Source organism: Apteryx rowi, unplaced genomic scaffold (assembly GCF_003343035.1).
Source record: "Apteryx rowi isolate R43461 unplaced genomic scaffold, aptRow1 scaffold_235, whole genome shotgun sequence".
In the NCBI taxonomy this organism is placed as follows: domain Eukaryota; kingdom Metazoa; phylum Chordata; class Aves; order Apterygiformes; family Apterygidae; genus Apteryx; species Apteryx rowi.
In genome coordinates, this window is record NW_020448697.1 from 102,964 (window position 1) to 119,801 (window position 16,838).

Genomic DNA, 16,838 nt, shown 5'->3' on the forward strand with positions numbered 1-16,838 from the left:
TACACATTTTTGATGGACAGACTGACCATTCAGGACCTTCCCAACAGTGTTTTAGATATAATTTGAGGTAATTTCTTCTTTTACATTCTCCTTATAAAAGTGGTAAATTCAATTCATAGTCTTTGTACAAAGTAAATTACTTTAGTTTTGCATTTTTTTATCATTTTTTAATGGAGACATCCATCTTGTCAAATTTCTAGAAAGCCAGCTTTTTTTCTTTGTTCTCAACCTGGTAGCACTATAATAAGAATAATAAGCAGTTGTTTATGCTCATAAGAATGACATTTGAAACTGAGTATTCCTCTCGCAGCCCTCTTCTGGCAGGTTAGCTAGCACAAGAGGGGATAATCTGTAATAAAAGGTAGCATGAAGTCAACAGTTTGTGTCTGTCTCTCTCACTTGTTTTGATAAAGTTGCCAAGGTTAACCCCAGTTTATGTATTGTTCAATTTTTAGAAAACCATGTTATTAATAGCAAGAAGTCATTGCTGCTCCTTGCTGGTTTCATTTCTCTTACCTGCCTGGAAGAATATTTTGTTTCTGGCAGTTATCATAGGCATTGTGATCCATAACTAAGGTGGTTAAATGAACTCTGGGATCATCATTAAAGCAATGGGTGGAGATGGGAGTGCACAGTCATCTATAATACATAATCATAGTATTTTAAGGAACCATAGGTGATATCTTGCATTAATGCCACCAGTACCAAAGAGATGGGTTACATGTGCCATTCCTAACAGATAATTGTCCAACCTCTTTTTAAAGACCTTCATTTCTGGAAATCATACAGGCTCCTAGGCAGCTTTTCCAGTGCGTCAATACCCTTATGATTAGAAACTTGTCATGTCTCATCTGCAAGCATGTCTTGCTTGCAGAAACATAAGCTCACAGCTTCTTGCCCTTTTAGCCTTGGGCTTGGAGGACAGATTATTCCTCCTCCCCCCCCCCCCAAAGGCAGAAACTTTTTACATTCTTGAGGACTATTATTATTTCTTTCTCAGTTTTATCTTTAAGCTGTCAGATCATTGAGTCTTTTCCACTGCATATCCAGACTTCTGATCATTCCTGTTCTACCAGCTCCCTCCAGTTAATCTGTGCCTTTCTTGACCTGTGAGCGAGAATGGGTCAGAAMCTCCCACCTGAGTAGGATGGAAGAATTAAGGACATAAATTCCTAAAACGAAGGGCTTATTTAGTTTGGTTCAACAGTTGTGCTTATTGTGCGAATTAGCACAACTTAACAGATGCTGTTTGGAGTAATTTCTGTGGAACTGGTAGTTTTGGTTCTGTTCTGTCTTAAAAGTTTTATTTAAGAATTCCAGCAGATTTCACAAGAACTTCTCAGCCTCGCAGATGCTGATAAATACAGCTGTTGTAGCAAGCCACACAAAAAAGTGAACAGCCCAGAAAACAGCAGGAATTTGTTCTGCCAACATCCGTGTTTTGATCATTCTTGATAATAGGGATCCTGCATTGTTTCACAGTGAATGTGTAGGTCCCTACCTAGGAAACGCTATCCCCCTGACAGAAGTCCTTCTTTTCATAGCTGTCTTTTGTGGTCTTAAGGGCTGTGTGGATAACATGTGAAAAATTTGGCTAGGGCTACCCTTCTTTGGGGTTTTATGGTGAATGTTGTCCTCTGCTCACTAGATGGCACTAACTGCACATTGTACATAGAAAAAAAGAAATGTGCAAGGATGAGTTTCCAGTGAGGGAAGTTGGTCTCCCTCTTTCCAGTAACATATGGCTGAACTATTTATATGGCAATCAAATCTGCATATATGTAGTTTTTGTTTCCTACAGTTATGCTGGCTTGTTGGAGATAGATGATGATTGTCTTTATATCTCCTCTCCCAGTGGTGTCTAAATATAACCTGACTCTCTTCTCATAATTTAGGCTCAGCAGCTTTCATCCTAGTAGCCTGTCTTGGTTCATGTTAATTTACGAAGACCGGAAATATACATTCAGAGTCTCATCCAGGAACTGGTTTTATGAAGCACTATGAGTCAGACCCACAAAATTTGTGTGTGTAATTTGAGAGGAGAGCTATATTGACAGGATATCTAGTGTGAGAACCCAGGCAAGAAGAGTTAGGCTTTCATTATATTTAACAAAATATAATGATATGCTTAACAGAAAAAGAGGGTACATCGCCATGTAGAAGTTAATATTATTAAACTATACTTGTAAGTTAGACAAATCATGAGATCACAGAAAGCATGTAAGACTCATAACTTGAATTTTCTAATTTACAGGTTAATCACAGAAATGAAAGGTGAACAGTGTGTTGCTAATCTCCCCTATTGTCAGACTCTTCTGTGTTGTCTCATATTTAGTTTTCTCATAAGGTTACAAATGCCTCTTTTTTGTCTTCTTATTTCTTCTCTCTGTGACGTTCTTGTGGTGCTTGTTGATTGCAGTTTCCTGCTGCCCATCATGTTGTTGCTGAAGTTGGAATATGGCATATATTCAAGTATTTTAGGTAACATGCAAAACTTGAGTTTACATACAGCAGTCGGTCCATCATCTGTGAACCTCTGGACGGCTTGCATTTGTAGACCCAGAGGCTGTAACCACTTGTTATTGTTAGTGTGAAGGTCCTTGGGAGACAGAAAAAGATTATTCCTTCTTTTAAGAAAAAGTACATATTTTCTTTATAACATGTATGTATACATATATGTACACTAACAACAAGGTACTCTAATACAACCTGCCAACATAGGAAAATAGCCTGGCTTTCTCTTACAGTTTCTGTAGACCTCAACCAGAAGTAAGAATAACTCTAGATGCAAAAAAAACCCAAACATCTGATTGTGTCACTGCACTGCTAGGAGCCTTGACAGTTCTTCAGTCAGGTCACTGTGTTCTGGCTCTCTGAGGCAACTACAGTGGCAACTGGGCCTGCCCACTGCAGTTAGCTCAGAGCAGCCCTTTCTTCTATCATGGCCCAGATCATGGTGCTCAGCTGGGTGCTGAAGATTACTTGGGAGGTGAGGAGACAGGGTTAGGAAGCAAGAGTATGAAGATAAGGGGCCGGAGAAATGGGGTTGGGATCTTCTTTGAGATAGGAAAAGAGTGCCGGGGAGGGTAGATTGTGGGGAAAAGTGGCTAACAATTTACGTTTTAAAGAAAAAAAAATAAAATCAGTCTTGAAGCTGACTGGTTATGGCCAGCCCTGAAACCTGCAGCCTTGAGACTGTGTGCGGTCTGTCATAGGTGCTCTTTGGTCTGCTGTGAACTGCAGATAACAGGGGAGTTTTCAGCTAAAAGATGACGGAGCAACAATAGCATCTAATCTGACACCACCTGGAAACCGTGACTTCCACTTAAATGTAGCCAAAGATTATATGCTGTTTTTGACAATCTTTGCCACTGGAATCTTACCTTAGAAATGTGAGGGCAGGAGGGAACATTGTGATTCCTGCCTAATTATCAGGCAAGAAGTAAAAACAGCTGCTATTGGCTTCCTTAGAAGAATTTCTGGTTGTTCAGATTCCAGATAACCTAGGAACTGCTTTAGGTGCCTTATAGTTTGAGACCTATCTTTAGCTATGAAAGCATTTTAATTCTTGCAGTAAGTTTTTAGTAGGTCACAAGTAGAWAATGAGCAGAGGAGGAAGTGAACCATGAAATAGTTTAAGAGATGATGTTTTGCGTATGTGCTGTTGAAGTGTTTTGTTCTAGTCTATTAAATATTTAGATAGCCCTGCAGTCACTATTAATCCAAGTAGTCATTTTTCCCTAGCCCACCATGGATTCTTACCTTATAATCGCACCCTTGAAATTAATCAAGGTGAATGCCAAGTTGTCACCACTGGAAAACAGTTTACTATTTTAGAAAATAAGATGTGTTTGTGCCTGACCAGAGATGGATGTTGCTAAAAATATTGGAAAGATTGATGTTACATAAGCTGTAAACATCCGCTTTAATAGATAGAGAGGTAAAAGAGGCAACTGGAGGATCAAAGGATCCTGTACTCCCATTGGTAGTATGTGATTTGTTCAAAACTGAAGTGTCACAAAGAACTAACTTTGTGGTCATAAAAATCCTTAGTTTTCTGAGAACAGCAGAAGAAAAGGGTTTTGTTCAGTTTGATTTGACATATTGATACATGTTGTTCATTATCTACAGATGTATTTTATTAATACAATACATCTTACTCTTCTTAACACWGGTCTATTTTTCATCATGTTTCCTGGCTCCTCTCTTCTGTCTGTCTTCTGTCATTTCCTTTCACTTTATTATCCTCTTTCTATTCTAGTTTTACCTGCAAGAGAAAGAGAAAGTCTTTTCTAGGCAGCCACCTGCATAGCCAGGTACACAAGCTAAGCCTTTGCTTCAACAAGCATAGGTTCATCGTACTGCCATGCTCAGTCTCAGGATGGGGAACAACTTACCTAGGGAATTTTTAATTCCTGGTCTTTACTTTACAACACACCCATACTCCTTTTTTTCCCCTTTCTGTCCTCCTAGAAAAGTTCCTTCTCTCTTTTTCTCAGATGAGAAAGAAAGATTTGGTATCCTAATACTAACATCTCCATTGTCTCCAGACTCAGTAACCTCTTTTCATATCTGCTCCTAGTTAACTATGAGATGGAAATAGCCAGTATTCTTCCTGTCTGAACTCTTGACAGGATCCTTAACCCATTGATCTGTTAAGAAACTGCGCAGTCTAAGCTAAGGAATTGAGACAATTGCAGGAAACATTAAAATATACAATATTTTTCTATCTGTCACTTCTCTTTTTTGCTCTTATGACATTCATGTCTTCATGACCTTCATATCTTCTTATCTTCTTGCACTCCCATCCTTTTGTTCTGTTTTTAAACATCTTTATCTCCTGGAGGAAAGAAAGACAGGATTTATCTCTTCCTGTTGTTCCCTGTTCATGGTATCTGTCTGAACTCAGGCCTCCAGAATGTAGCCATATTTTGCGTAGTCTTCCCTGCTTCACACTTCACTCTACTTTCTGATCTTGCTTTATGCTATCATTTCCTTCCCTCTGTCTCTCATTTCTCTTCTCCTGCTCCTCCTGGAATACCCATTTTAGCTTAAATGAAAGGAAATGAAAGAGGATTTGTCTAATGTGATTTTAACCATCATCCCTTTCTCCTCTAATTGCTTTCATTAAATAAAATGTAAATTCTTTTGCAAATTCTTCTGGAAATAGGGTATTTCTCTTGTGTTTTTGTCRAATGCTTATGTTAATTGTTGGATATGCTTAGTTAGATGAGAGAAGAAGCCAAAAACAATGGTCAATGTCAAGTTTCTTTCTGCTCATGCTAAAAACCTGAAATGCTGTGAAACTACAGTTGAAAGTATTATATAATGAATATAGCTATCAGCATCATCATTTAAAGTAAGACTTTCTTTCAGCTCTTACTCTCTTTGTCAAATAAACAATTGGAACCTACAGTCCTTCATTTAGACAAATATTAGGAAAGAGGTATATCTTCTCAGTCACTTCAGAATTACGGAGAATCTGGCTAGGGATTTTGATGGCTAAGTGATCAAATTGCCTTTGAGTTTAAAAGAGAGAAACATCACACTCCCAAACAGTACTTTCATTGTAAGAGATGGTTATTTATTAAAGCCACTAAATACAAGCTACAAATTGGCAGCTGAAAGTTCATTTTTCTTGGCTGATTTCTAGTGATTCTTTTAGTCTCATACCTCTCTGCTTAGCTAAATCATACAAATAGTTGATAAATTCCTTTAATCCAACCAAGTAGCTGCCCCTTAAGAATCAGTGACAATATTGAAACATACAGTATGTTTCTGTATTCTAGCTCTGGGGTCATACCTTGCCAGAAACATACTTCTTGAACATTTGTCTTTTTTAAAATCCAAGTAATAGCTAAGAGATGAAAAGTGCAGTGTCCCTGCAGTCCAGATTTACAGACAATGAGTCCAAGGGAGACTGGAGCTAGTGGGGTGTAAGCTGACCCTGCCAAAGCAACCGCAAGAGGAATCAACAGTTATTTTTCTTCCCTGAATAGAAGTGTTATACTGGAACACCAAACTATGCATAGTTACTTAAGTATACTTAGTTCCTAGAGAGTAATGGAAACTTGATTACTAGAGAGTAATTTTGTGACTGGATTAGAGAAGAGAGGTTGGATTAAAGACTGGATTATTGTCTGTGCTGGAAGAGTCCTACCAGTCACAGCAACCATTGTACAGCCTCTTCCTAAATTTGATCAGCAGACTTTGGGAGCATATTTATTACTACCAGTTATGCAGTACCATCCTTTCAAATGCATGGTGACTTGGATGTAAAAGCATACATGCATTATAGAGACAGATAATTTAGACAGCTATCTACCTGCAAATAGCTCAACATACTTAAGAGCATCTCCATATTGGAATTCTCTTCCTGTGTAATTGATATATCCATGGCATATATTCTCTAGTTTCCATGAAAAGTATGTCCCACACTTCCCTTGGTCACCCATCTGCAGCATGAGATCTCAGCCTTGATTTCTCAGATCTTCTCCTTCTGCTCTTTCCTCTGCCCAAAACAGCTGGATTCATTCTGAGTTGTTCCTTGATTATTGTCTGGGGGTTACCTATTTCTAGATATATATAATCCCCATCACACTATCACAGCTGTATTACAGGCAATTAAGATATAAAGCATGAAGATGTAAATAACATCTTGATGGATTGACTATTAAACAAACAAACACAAAAACAAACTAGACACTAAAGAAACTTTTAATAGTACTCTAATAGTAAACATAGAGGACTTCACATTGCTTTGTAAATGCAGCATGAAGTAGATCTCACAAGACGCTCCCAAGCAATTTCTGGCAGGGTTTTAACATGTGGCAGTTCTGGACAACTCATTTTAATTGTTTATATTTCCATCTCCTGATTAAAAAATAAATATATTTTCTGGAAGGGTACATGATGGACTGCAAAGGCAATTAGTATTTTTTTAAAGTGTATCTGGAGGATGATTACAAATCCCTACAGAGGCTAATTGCCAATCTGTTAGCCTATGCTATACTTCAGAGAATTCAGATAAACTGGAAGTTGTTTAGAAACAGGAATGGAAATTGAAAAACTACATTTGCTCCACACACACATTTAATGGATCACAGAGTTGTACATAAAATGTTTAAGCTTTTGTTTTCCTGCTCATCATTACTGAATTAAGCTTTCTCTTACAATCAAAGGTCATAAAAATGTTGATTATTATGTTGTTTATTTAGATATTCTTGTTTTCATTTTGGTTATAAAATGTTTTTGTACATAACATTTTGAGAAAATGTTCACACCATTGAAGAACCAGAGGTTGCTAGTGTAGGTTTTGGCATGCATACAGCTATCTGAAAGTGATAGACACATTTGAGGTGAAAATTGGGACATTTTTTTTTTATTTTATTCTGTTTTCATTGATTTGTGAGTATTCATTAATACATGTCAATACCAATATATGTCAATATCAATATGGCAGTATTTTTAGTGATGTTCATAAAACACAGAGATAAAAATGGAGAGATTTTCTTTTAGGATATATGCAGGTAGTGAGCTGTCAGTTGTAGACTGGAGGTCACCATAAATCCCCCATTTTGATTTTGAGGACCACCAAAGCTTCTCTAGTGCATGCTTATTTTTAAGAGTATTTTTAGAAATATTTTGAAACTTGGATGGTCCATAAGAGTTATCARGAAATTATTGCAGGATAGAGACATTGGTTATTTCTCTAGATTGTCGCTTATGTGAAGAATTTCTTCAGCTGCTTTTCAAGAACAGAGCAGTATGACATATGCAGATCATCACTCTCATTAGCATTAACTCACATTCTCTTTTCCTTCATTTGATCCAGTAAAATTCATTGTTTTCTGATTGTTCACAGACTCTTTGCTCAAAAAAGTGTTCTTATTATTTTTACAGTTTTCCTACTTTAGAAAAACAAAATACAGCATGGCAGTAACATATACCCTTGGAACAAATGCTTTCATTTCTCACTTTCAAATCATTCCGTTTGATTGTGAAAGCTTAACATGATATTTCTCCATAACATGTTAAAACTCTCACAACTCTTTTTGCATACAAGGTTCCTCTGGCTCTTCTGTCCCTGAAACCGGTTCTTAGCCTGGCATAACAAGCAAAATTTTCAGCTTTTATTTTATTTGGATTGTAGTAAAATCTTACAAGCTTTAGTGATTAAATTCCTTTACAGGTATGTGTATATAATATATTTGACCAGACTTTCTTCACCAGAAGCAATAGTATCTAAAGAATTAAGTTAAACTCTACATTCCTGAGTCGTGCTGGCCTAATTACGGAACGGCATGCTTTAATGAGGGTTCTTCCAAGGTATCTATGACTGATATGGCATACAACCTGGAGGCAAACTTCAGATCCCAGTGTCAAGAACTGATTCATTGCCTTTCTGCAATTAACAATTGGGCTTAAGGGTCTGGATAGAAAACTAAAACAAGTCTCTTTTTCAGTTCATATGCTGAATCCAGAGTTGTTGACCTTTTTACTTCAGATGAAACTGAAAGACTAAGTATAATAGATTTGTCACACAGCAGATAGTTCACAGAATATGAAGAAAGAAGACCATGTTGTTTACATTTGCTCATAGTCCTTAAATAGGTTACACATCAAAGAATGGTCCAGTGAGGATGGGTGGAACAAGGAAAGAAAAACATAAAGTGTTCAACAGTAAAGCTCATATAAAACAGGTCTTTCAACCTTAGGGTAAAAAATGCAATAAACTACTGTATATATCAAAGAACCTTGCCATCTCACTTGTAATTGTTTGAACCTGTGAAAACTGGTGCCAAACCAATGCTTTGTGTCCCCATTTGTTCTTATGCAATGATGTGTGTTTACCAAGGAAAGAAAGAAGGAAGAAAAACTGCCATAGCATTGCATATGAAATATAATTACCAATGATAATCCTGGAAAAAATACTGCAACTTCTGCTACTAAAAATCATATTGCTCATCCCAAACAACATTCACACAAAAGGAAAAGGGGGAAAAAAACACTACAGGAAACATTCTTTGGTAAATGTGCTTTGTTTAATAAAAAAATCATTGGTCTTGGCTAGCTCTCAAGACAAATGTTGTGGCACCCCATGACGCTGCCTGTAGGAACATGCTCTTATTCCCCTGCTAAAGGCTGTAACACTTCCTGACCTAGATACTATGTATGAAGAACTGGAATTGTTACGTAGCTATAAATTGAGAGATTTYGTTTGAGAAGCTTTCCTCATGTATAATGGTCCACTCTGTAGCTTTTGGACAGGAATCTCCATCATGTCACAGTGCAGATTATTTTGTCTCCTGTCTAGTTGCAGTGATAACAGAAAATTAGAAACTTCTTTGGGTTTTTTTTTTTCTTTCCATCTGTAGAAGTTTGAATGTGTAACTGTTATGAAACAGTGTTATGTTTAACATCCGGCTTTTTTCTGTCTTATTTTGATACTACTGGTTCAAACATACATGTTCTCTCTTTCATTACGTAGTTCAAGTGGTTTAAAATCTTATTTTTTCAAACTAGAGAATAGCATTACTCACATACCAGAAGGCTAAGTAATGTCTGGGATTTATTAAATCGTTCAGCAAAGTTAACCACAGACAGTTGCATATAGAACAAATGCTGGAAGAAAAGTAATCTTCTGTTGATGTTCATTATACTATAACATATTAAGACTGTTCTGTTTCTGCAGTTAGTATATTTCTTCTTAGACCTTTAACTAGCTTGACTTTTTTGGTTATAGAGTGTTTGAGCATAGAGGAAATATGTACTCTTAAGTTATAGGAATGATTTTAAAAAGGTAAGTTTAATGTTAGTTTGTCATCTTGGTAAAGCAGCTTTGGGTTATACCAAGGTAAATCTTTACTTATTGGTGACATTAACAAATTGCTGACTTTTCCTGCCAATTAAGAGTTATTATACACTTTTTAAGAAGTTATATTCCCATTGTATTTGCATAATTCTGTCGCTGCTGTATTCAACAAAAAAGCATTATCGATGTTGCAATTTGAAATCTTTTGCTTTGCATCTGTTCCTAGTATTCTGCATACCTTTGAAACTTTGCTTGCTGTTTTATCAACCTTTCACAGATAAAATGCCAGTTGTGGAAATTGCAAAAATATTTAAAATAATATTATAGATCAGATAGCACTGACGTAAAGTGTCAGAAGAAACTGAATAGACATTCCTGGGAACTTCAGGTTCTGACATTTTCTGAACACTAAACTTGTTTTAAAATCACAAACTAAGTATCCAAAAATTGCACAAAGGTAACAGGAAGTCATTATTTGCTGTGTAAGACTCTAACCTATAATTTATATATTATTCACTTTTATGAGTGAAAGAACATCAAATAAATTAACTGTGAAAATTCCATAATAAAAGAGAAATATATTTAAAAACTTTTTCCTGCTATAGTTTATCCTTTTTTTCTTTGAATGTTTTTCTTTATATAGAGTTACAACCCACTGAAATTTTTAAACTTTGTCTTTTTCAAATTTGCATATAAAAGAATATTTTTTGTGTGAATTAAGTGGTTTGTGAGTAGGACTGGATAATACATAATTATGTTTTAATTTTTTAGAAAACTGTGGGACATATTTCCCAGAAGTGAAAAATGACCCAGACAAATATTTACAAAGATGTCCCSAGTCTGTAAAGAAGTGGCTAAAACAACTGAAGAATGCTGGGAAGATTCTGCTGCTAATTACCAGTTCTCACAGTGACTATTGCAGGCTCCTGTGTGAACATATCCTTGGGTAGGTGCAACGTTCATTTCAAATTATATCTGCCAGCATCTTAAGCAACTTGAGATAAGCCTGAACTGTAGGGAAGATGATTTCATCTTCCTTACGTGTGATAACTTATTTGGATCTGAGGTTTCTGGTGGGCCTGTCTCTGGTTGGAGTGCAACAGGGTATCAAGACCAAGTAGTCCAATGGGAGCCTGGGAACTACAACTGACACACAGCACAGTTATATCCTATGTTTTATCATGATGGGGTTAAAGATAACAGGGAATATCTTTCAGGCCAACAGCCGCAACATCATCTGAATCCCAACTTTATCATCAGTCTTTGCTACACTGTCCTATTCAAGTCACTTCCTTTCTGTGCTTCTCGAGTCATGAGTGTAAGTAGTAGTATTTCATTTCCTTGCAGTAAATCTGCATGGAAAAGCTCGTAAATACCTCTTCCTAATGCACGGCTTCTAAGAGATGGTTGTGCATGAGAAATGTGCATTTACAGATCACAGCAGAAAAGATAAAACAAGTAGTTCATTGCACGTAGTAATTGGTTGAGACTTGCAGCTGCTCATGACAACAGCTATTTTTCAGCTGTAATTTTAAGAACATGACAGGTCAAGTCAAATTCAGTGAAATGCAGCAGACACCACTAGAGATGAATTAATCAGTGATGCAAATAGCCAGGTGGGTGACATGGTGAGACTGACTTTATTCATTAAATGAATCAAAGGAACAAAGTAGTGCAATATGAGCCAACTTTGTCTGTGGATTTACAAGGGAACAACAGAGTGAATACAGCAACACAATAAGAAAACTACAGATAAGGTGAAAAACGGAGCTACCCTCCAAAAACAATCCAGCCAGTATCACCTCCGTTTTGTACTCTCTGGGCTAACTGGAATGAGAGCATCAGCTGTGCCAGTTCTCACTGCCTTATACTCACTATTTGAGGTGGAAATCTACCTCCTTGCAAAAGGCAATTCTCCTGATGAGTATCCTGATATGATGTCTGTGAATTATTTATTTTTTGTTTGGAGATCTGTATAGCTGTATATGAATGAAAATGGAGAATAAAACTATAAAATTCTTGTAGAATGATTTTGCATTTCTTTTGTGGATAAAGTTCGAAAAGTTATAGGCATCTGTAGTGATCATGCTGGAAGCCAGTAATAAAGGTAGCAGAGAGGGTTGCCTTTCAAAACACAAAAAGAGAATGGATCATTTTGTCTCTTTCCTCATTAATGTAGGATGTTCTACAGTGTTTATTTCAATAATATTTTTCAGTGACTCATGTAGTGTGGCTTCCAAGACATCTTGAAGACCAAGTACTGCACTGTCCATTAGCCATTATTGAAGTAGTTTTCTTCACAAAAATAATTCTAAACTTTTTATTGTTCTTGCTTGATCCGTATCTCCTGCATAGTTTAACATGACTCTACATTCCCTTGCTGTTTTTTGCACTACTGAAGCATAGTCTAGGTTGGCATCCATCATCCGTTCCCTTAACTTTAATTTGTCTGGGCTAACTGAATTTTATTCTTGATATCAGCCCTTATGAATGACTCCTATGTACTCCTTTATTATATTTCTTTCCCAGCTTCTTTCCAATTAATCAGTATATTTAGAAGTTCATGACTGTACATAGTATTACAGGTGTTACATCCAACAAAACCAAGGATAAAGATGAAGAGCAGAGATGTGTGTGAGATTTTATCCTCTTCTTATCATTGTCTTGGAACTGTTAACTTTCTTGTACTTTATTGAAAAAGTTCCTCTTTGGATACAGAAATTACTGGCCACATAAAATCAGTATTGGGAAATGCATACCTAAACACATCATTTTCTCTTTAAAGAGCAAAGTATTCCAGTTGCTTTCATCTAACCAAGTTGTCTTTAATTGAAAGCCATTTTCATAAGGAGAGAAGAAGTGTCAGAGAAAATCTTGTTTTGAACTAAAATGACAACCATTTCTGAGCCAGACAACACACACATTGCTGGGATCAGTGTGTAAAGGCTTGTAAACCTATTAAAGCAGGTATGAGTTCATTCACACAGGTAACATTATCATGGTATGACTATTCAGGCTTACCTACAGTGAGAATGTGTGTCAAGTTAATTGAATGGGTGAGTTTTGGCAGGAGCACACCTAAAGACAAGTTTATGATCATATAGTCACTAAAGTTGAGTGTCATTTCACTTTTTCATGAATGTTAGCTATTTAAAAGCTAGTAATTTGTCTAAGATGATCATTTTGATTCCTTCAGTGGTCCATGGAAAGAAAAGTTGGGCATCATACTTGGAAATTCATTCTAAATCATAAAATAGTGTCTGAAATAAGAGGGATGAATTGCCCTCTAAGAGTGTACGTGTTTCTCCATTGGCTATATGTGYGGTAGATCACTAACTGTGATTCAGCATGCAGCTTTTGGATGACTAAAGTCATGTGAGATATATCCTACTCTCTGTCTCGGCCCTTTACTGTAACCACAAGCCACAATGCCAAGCAYGAGCAGTAACTGGAACTGATTTTGTTGTGCATAATGTTGCACAGTAATGTAACATCAAGTATATGTTCTCATAAAATGAGTAGCCTTGTACAAGAAATTTAGCCTGACTCAAAAAAGGCTATAGGTGACATCTCTTTTCACACAAAACACAGTTTCTTCTACAACAAATCAACAAAAAGTTCTTGTTCCCGTTAAACAAATCTTTCTGAAAGACTGCATTCCTTTTTTTTTTTGACTTTTGTACACAAAGCACTGATCATTGTTTCCACAAGTCTTTGTTGTGCTACTAAGGTATTGGCTTTATTTTGAAAGTTCAAGTTTAACTTACCTGTTGAAACATTGTTTGCACAGTATATTAACATGAAAACTTACCTCTATTGATATCTGTCATCCAAGCATAGAAGAAGCACATCTGTTTGTTCAACTTGAGGATGGATCAATGGGCATTTTGTAAGAAAATACCTTAGAGAGGTGAACGCTCTATGCAAATATTTACTCTAGGGTGAAATGTGACTTTGGTAACAAAAGAATATATGAAAAATAAGGTCTTTTATTACACAGTGAGTGATTCTGATCTCAAGATAGTTTCCCTGTATTTAACATAAGCTCATGCAAACCCTTTGGGTAATTTGATTGCCATTCAATAAACATGTCCTGTATAAGACAGTTCTTTTGATCCCACTTGAAGTTTATTTCATTTTATATTAATAGTTCTACCACTGTTCTGTCCTTTAAGTGAAGCAAACATCTTTCTAACCAACAGAATCTTCCAGACAGAGGAAATTTTTTAAAAATATGCCATTGTAATATTTGCTATTAGTTATATTAAAAAGGTAGAAGTTTACATATGGCGACAAGTGSGGAAAAATAGACAATGTTAAAATTTCATTAGAGAAAGGAAATTTAAAACCATTTATTTTGAAGGCTGGAATGTAATTGAGAGAACAAATTAAAAGGTAGAAGATAAAACTCATAGGGAGAGTGTTAACTTGTTAAGATATCTCAGTTTAATGGAAAATTTTAGATTATTTGAAAATGACACATTTAGCTAGTTTTCTTCAAATAAACTTTTTCAACCATTGATAGTATTTTAGTGCCTCTAACCATCGTGGACTTGCTGTCCATGACTTCTTTGTTCCATGCTAGTATGTCCATTGTTTTTCAAGTGTTGCAGGCAATACAGTCACACAAGCAATTAAACATTTCTACTAAAATAAAATACTTCACATATGTGGAATGTTTATATTTTCCAAAAATAAACAATAATCACTCTTTAAGCAATATTTGTCTAATTTTACATTTTAGTAACTTCTGAAATTTGTAAGTAGGCATTGTTGTAATTATTTCTTGCTATAGTTCCCAGTAGGCTGTTGGAATAAATGAGGTCAAATAGATTCCTTAAAGTAAAGAAGACTCTTTCTAGAGTCTTCTAGGAATAACTGGCCCTTCCAGAAATAATTCATCTCATGGTAGGACAGGTGGCATGTATGTCCCCTAGGGTTGCCTATTTTTCCCACTGGCTTTACTTACTGACTTACATGTATGTTTCTATTTCTTAAATACCTAAGTTTAAATAACAYGAGTCCTACTTATATGCCTTGCTTAAATGTTTAATCTCATTTAAATTAATAGGATTTCCACAATTCAGATATCTGTCTGTATTTTCATAAACCTAATGACCTTTGAAAAATCTGAATTTAATGGTGGGATTCAGCTAGCAGATTAAGGCTCCTACTCATAGGTGTCTGTTTGTGAGCTTTATGTCTAACCTCCCTTTAATCAAATGGGTGAGTAAAATTTACTTACCTTTGTAAGTAAATCACTTGATTTCCTGTATTCCTACTCGATAAAGGAAAACTCCTAATTTAGACCTTTCTTATCAGCCTAAGCACAGAAATTTGAGAAGAATTTGCCTTCAGAATAAACCACTCAACACCAGTGTTTTCACTGATCGGTATGTTTTCCATTCCAGGTACTTTCCCATCTGTCTATTCATAGAGATATTCATGTCTCCTGAGGTTAAAATATGTCACATTATATGTTATCCTGAGATTAAAAAACTCTCTGGTCCAAAGACCATCTTTTTACAAAAAATGAGTGATTCTCAAGGGTACAGTATTGTGGGTTGTCAATCCAAATGTCTTTTCATTTATTACAACCTCAGTAAAAGAACGGCGCTAATGACACTGAACAAACATATCAGGAAAAAAAGTGACAAAAAATGCCATTAAAAAGTGTTTTGACACTTTGTTATTTATGTGATCTTAAGTCTTAAGGAATATTTAGGGACAGAGTAGCTAATTAATTACCTAGCTAATTTAATTTCCTTTGCTTCCTAGGCATGATTTTGAAGAGTTTTTTGACATTGTGATCACAAATGCTTTGAAACCTGGTTTCTTCTCCCAAACTCCGAACCAAAGACCTTTCCGAACTCTTGGTAAGTTGCAGTCAAAATCCCCTTCTTATCGGCTCACCTCTATCAAAAAAAAAAAAAAAAAAAAAAAGTGAGAGGGGAAAGAACCAGACTAGCCAGGTGAATATATTTTGATAATCTAGCAGTGGAAAAAAATAAGGGATTCTATACAGGACTCAGTTTCCAGAGATGTTACTAAGAAATTTCTTAAGACTGAGGAACCCTGAGAAAATAAGAATTGCAATATTGAGGATAATGAAAGGGAGAGCTGGGACAATAAGTAAAAATGGTATTATTTGGGGCTCAGATATTGCATCATTAATGAAAAAGTAAGAATCTTTTTCTTTATTGTGCTGACAAGGTCATACACAGAAAGCTGAATTTAGTTCTGGGGAAAAAATGTACCAGAAATATTTTAAAATTTTGAAGGAAATTCAAAGAATGATACAAATACAATTGCAAGGCTGGAGGAAATGATTTGTGATGGAAATGTGGCAATATTAAATGTGTGTACTTTGGCTAAATAATGACAGTGTAGGCTAAAAGGAAGTGCCCCTGTACTCACTTAATTTAATTAAAACATTCTGAAACATTTGGCAATGTTGTCCATTAGGTGATTAAGGTAGTAACAAAAGAGATTTACAAGAGCAGCATTTGTTAAACCACAAATAACAATAGAAATACGTATGGAGCCAGATAATTTTTCCATATTTTGTTAAATATCCTTAAGATTAAGTTCTATCCTGAAAATTAATCTTATATCCAAAATAGTGTGAGTCAGAATATATTGAACTGTATTTTAGCATTTTATGGCAGGAAAGTCAACTGTTCCAGCCCAAAAGAAATTGTGTCTGTGAAACTTTTACAGTGAAACTAAAATGAGCAGTGGAAATATATATTGAAATTGTATTTTAATGATTTAAGTATTTATATAGGAAACATAAATATGAAGAGTCTTAAATGTAATTTTTAAAGGATTAGTTTAAATAGGAAATTGCCAAGTTGACAATTTGAGGAAAAATAACTTTGAAGGGAAATTATATAAAATGAAAAAAAAAAAGAAAAAACATAGAAGGTGATACAACCTCAGTTCTGTAAGCATTTTAGTTAGATATATATATAATGGAAATTGAAAATAAAACATAATTCACTTTGGATATTTTTAAACAATC

General features: G+C 35.5%; 1 protein-coding gene across 1 annotated transcript in view; it reads left to right on the forward strand.

Annotated features, from left to right (window-relative positions):
- LOC112966146 (5'-nucleotidase domain-containing protein 1-like) overlaps positions 1 to 16,838 on the forward strand; it is a 96,527-nt gene that overhangs the window by 31,025 nt on the left and 48,664 nt on the right. Inside the window, exons 3-4 of the mRNA XM_026065944.1 lie at positions 10,586 to 10,760; positions 15,593 to 15,690. Of these exons, the coding sequence (XP_025921729.1) occupies positions 10,586 to 10,760; positions 15,593 to 15,690 (273 nt within the window). The remainder of the gene's footprint in view (positions 1 to 10,585; positions 10,761 to 15,592; positions 15,691 to 16,838) is intronic.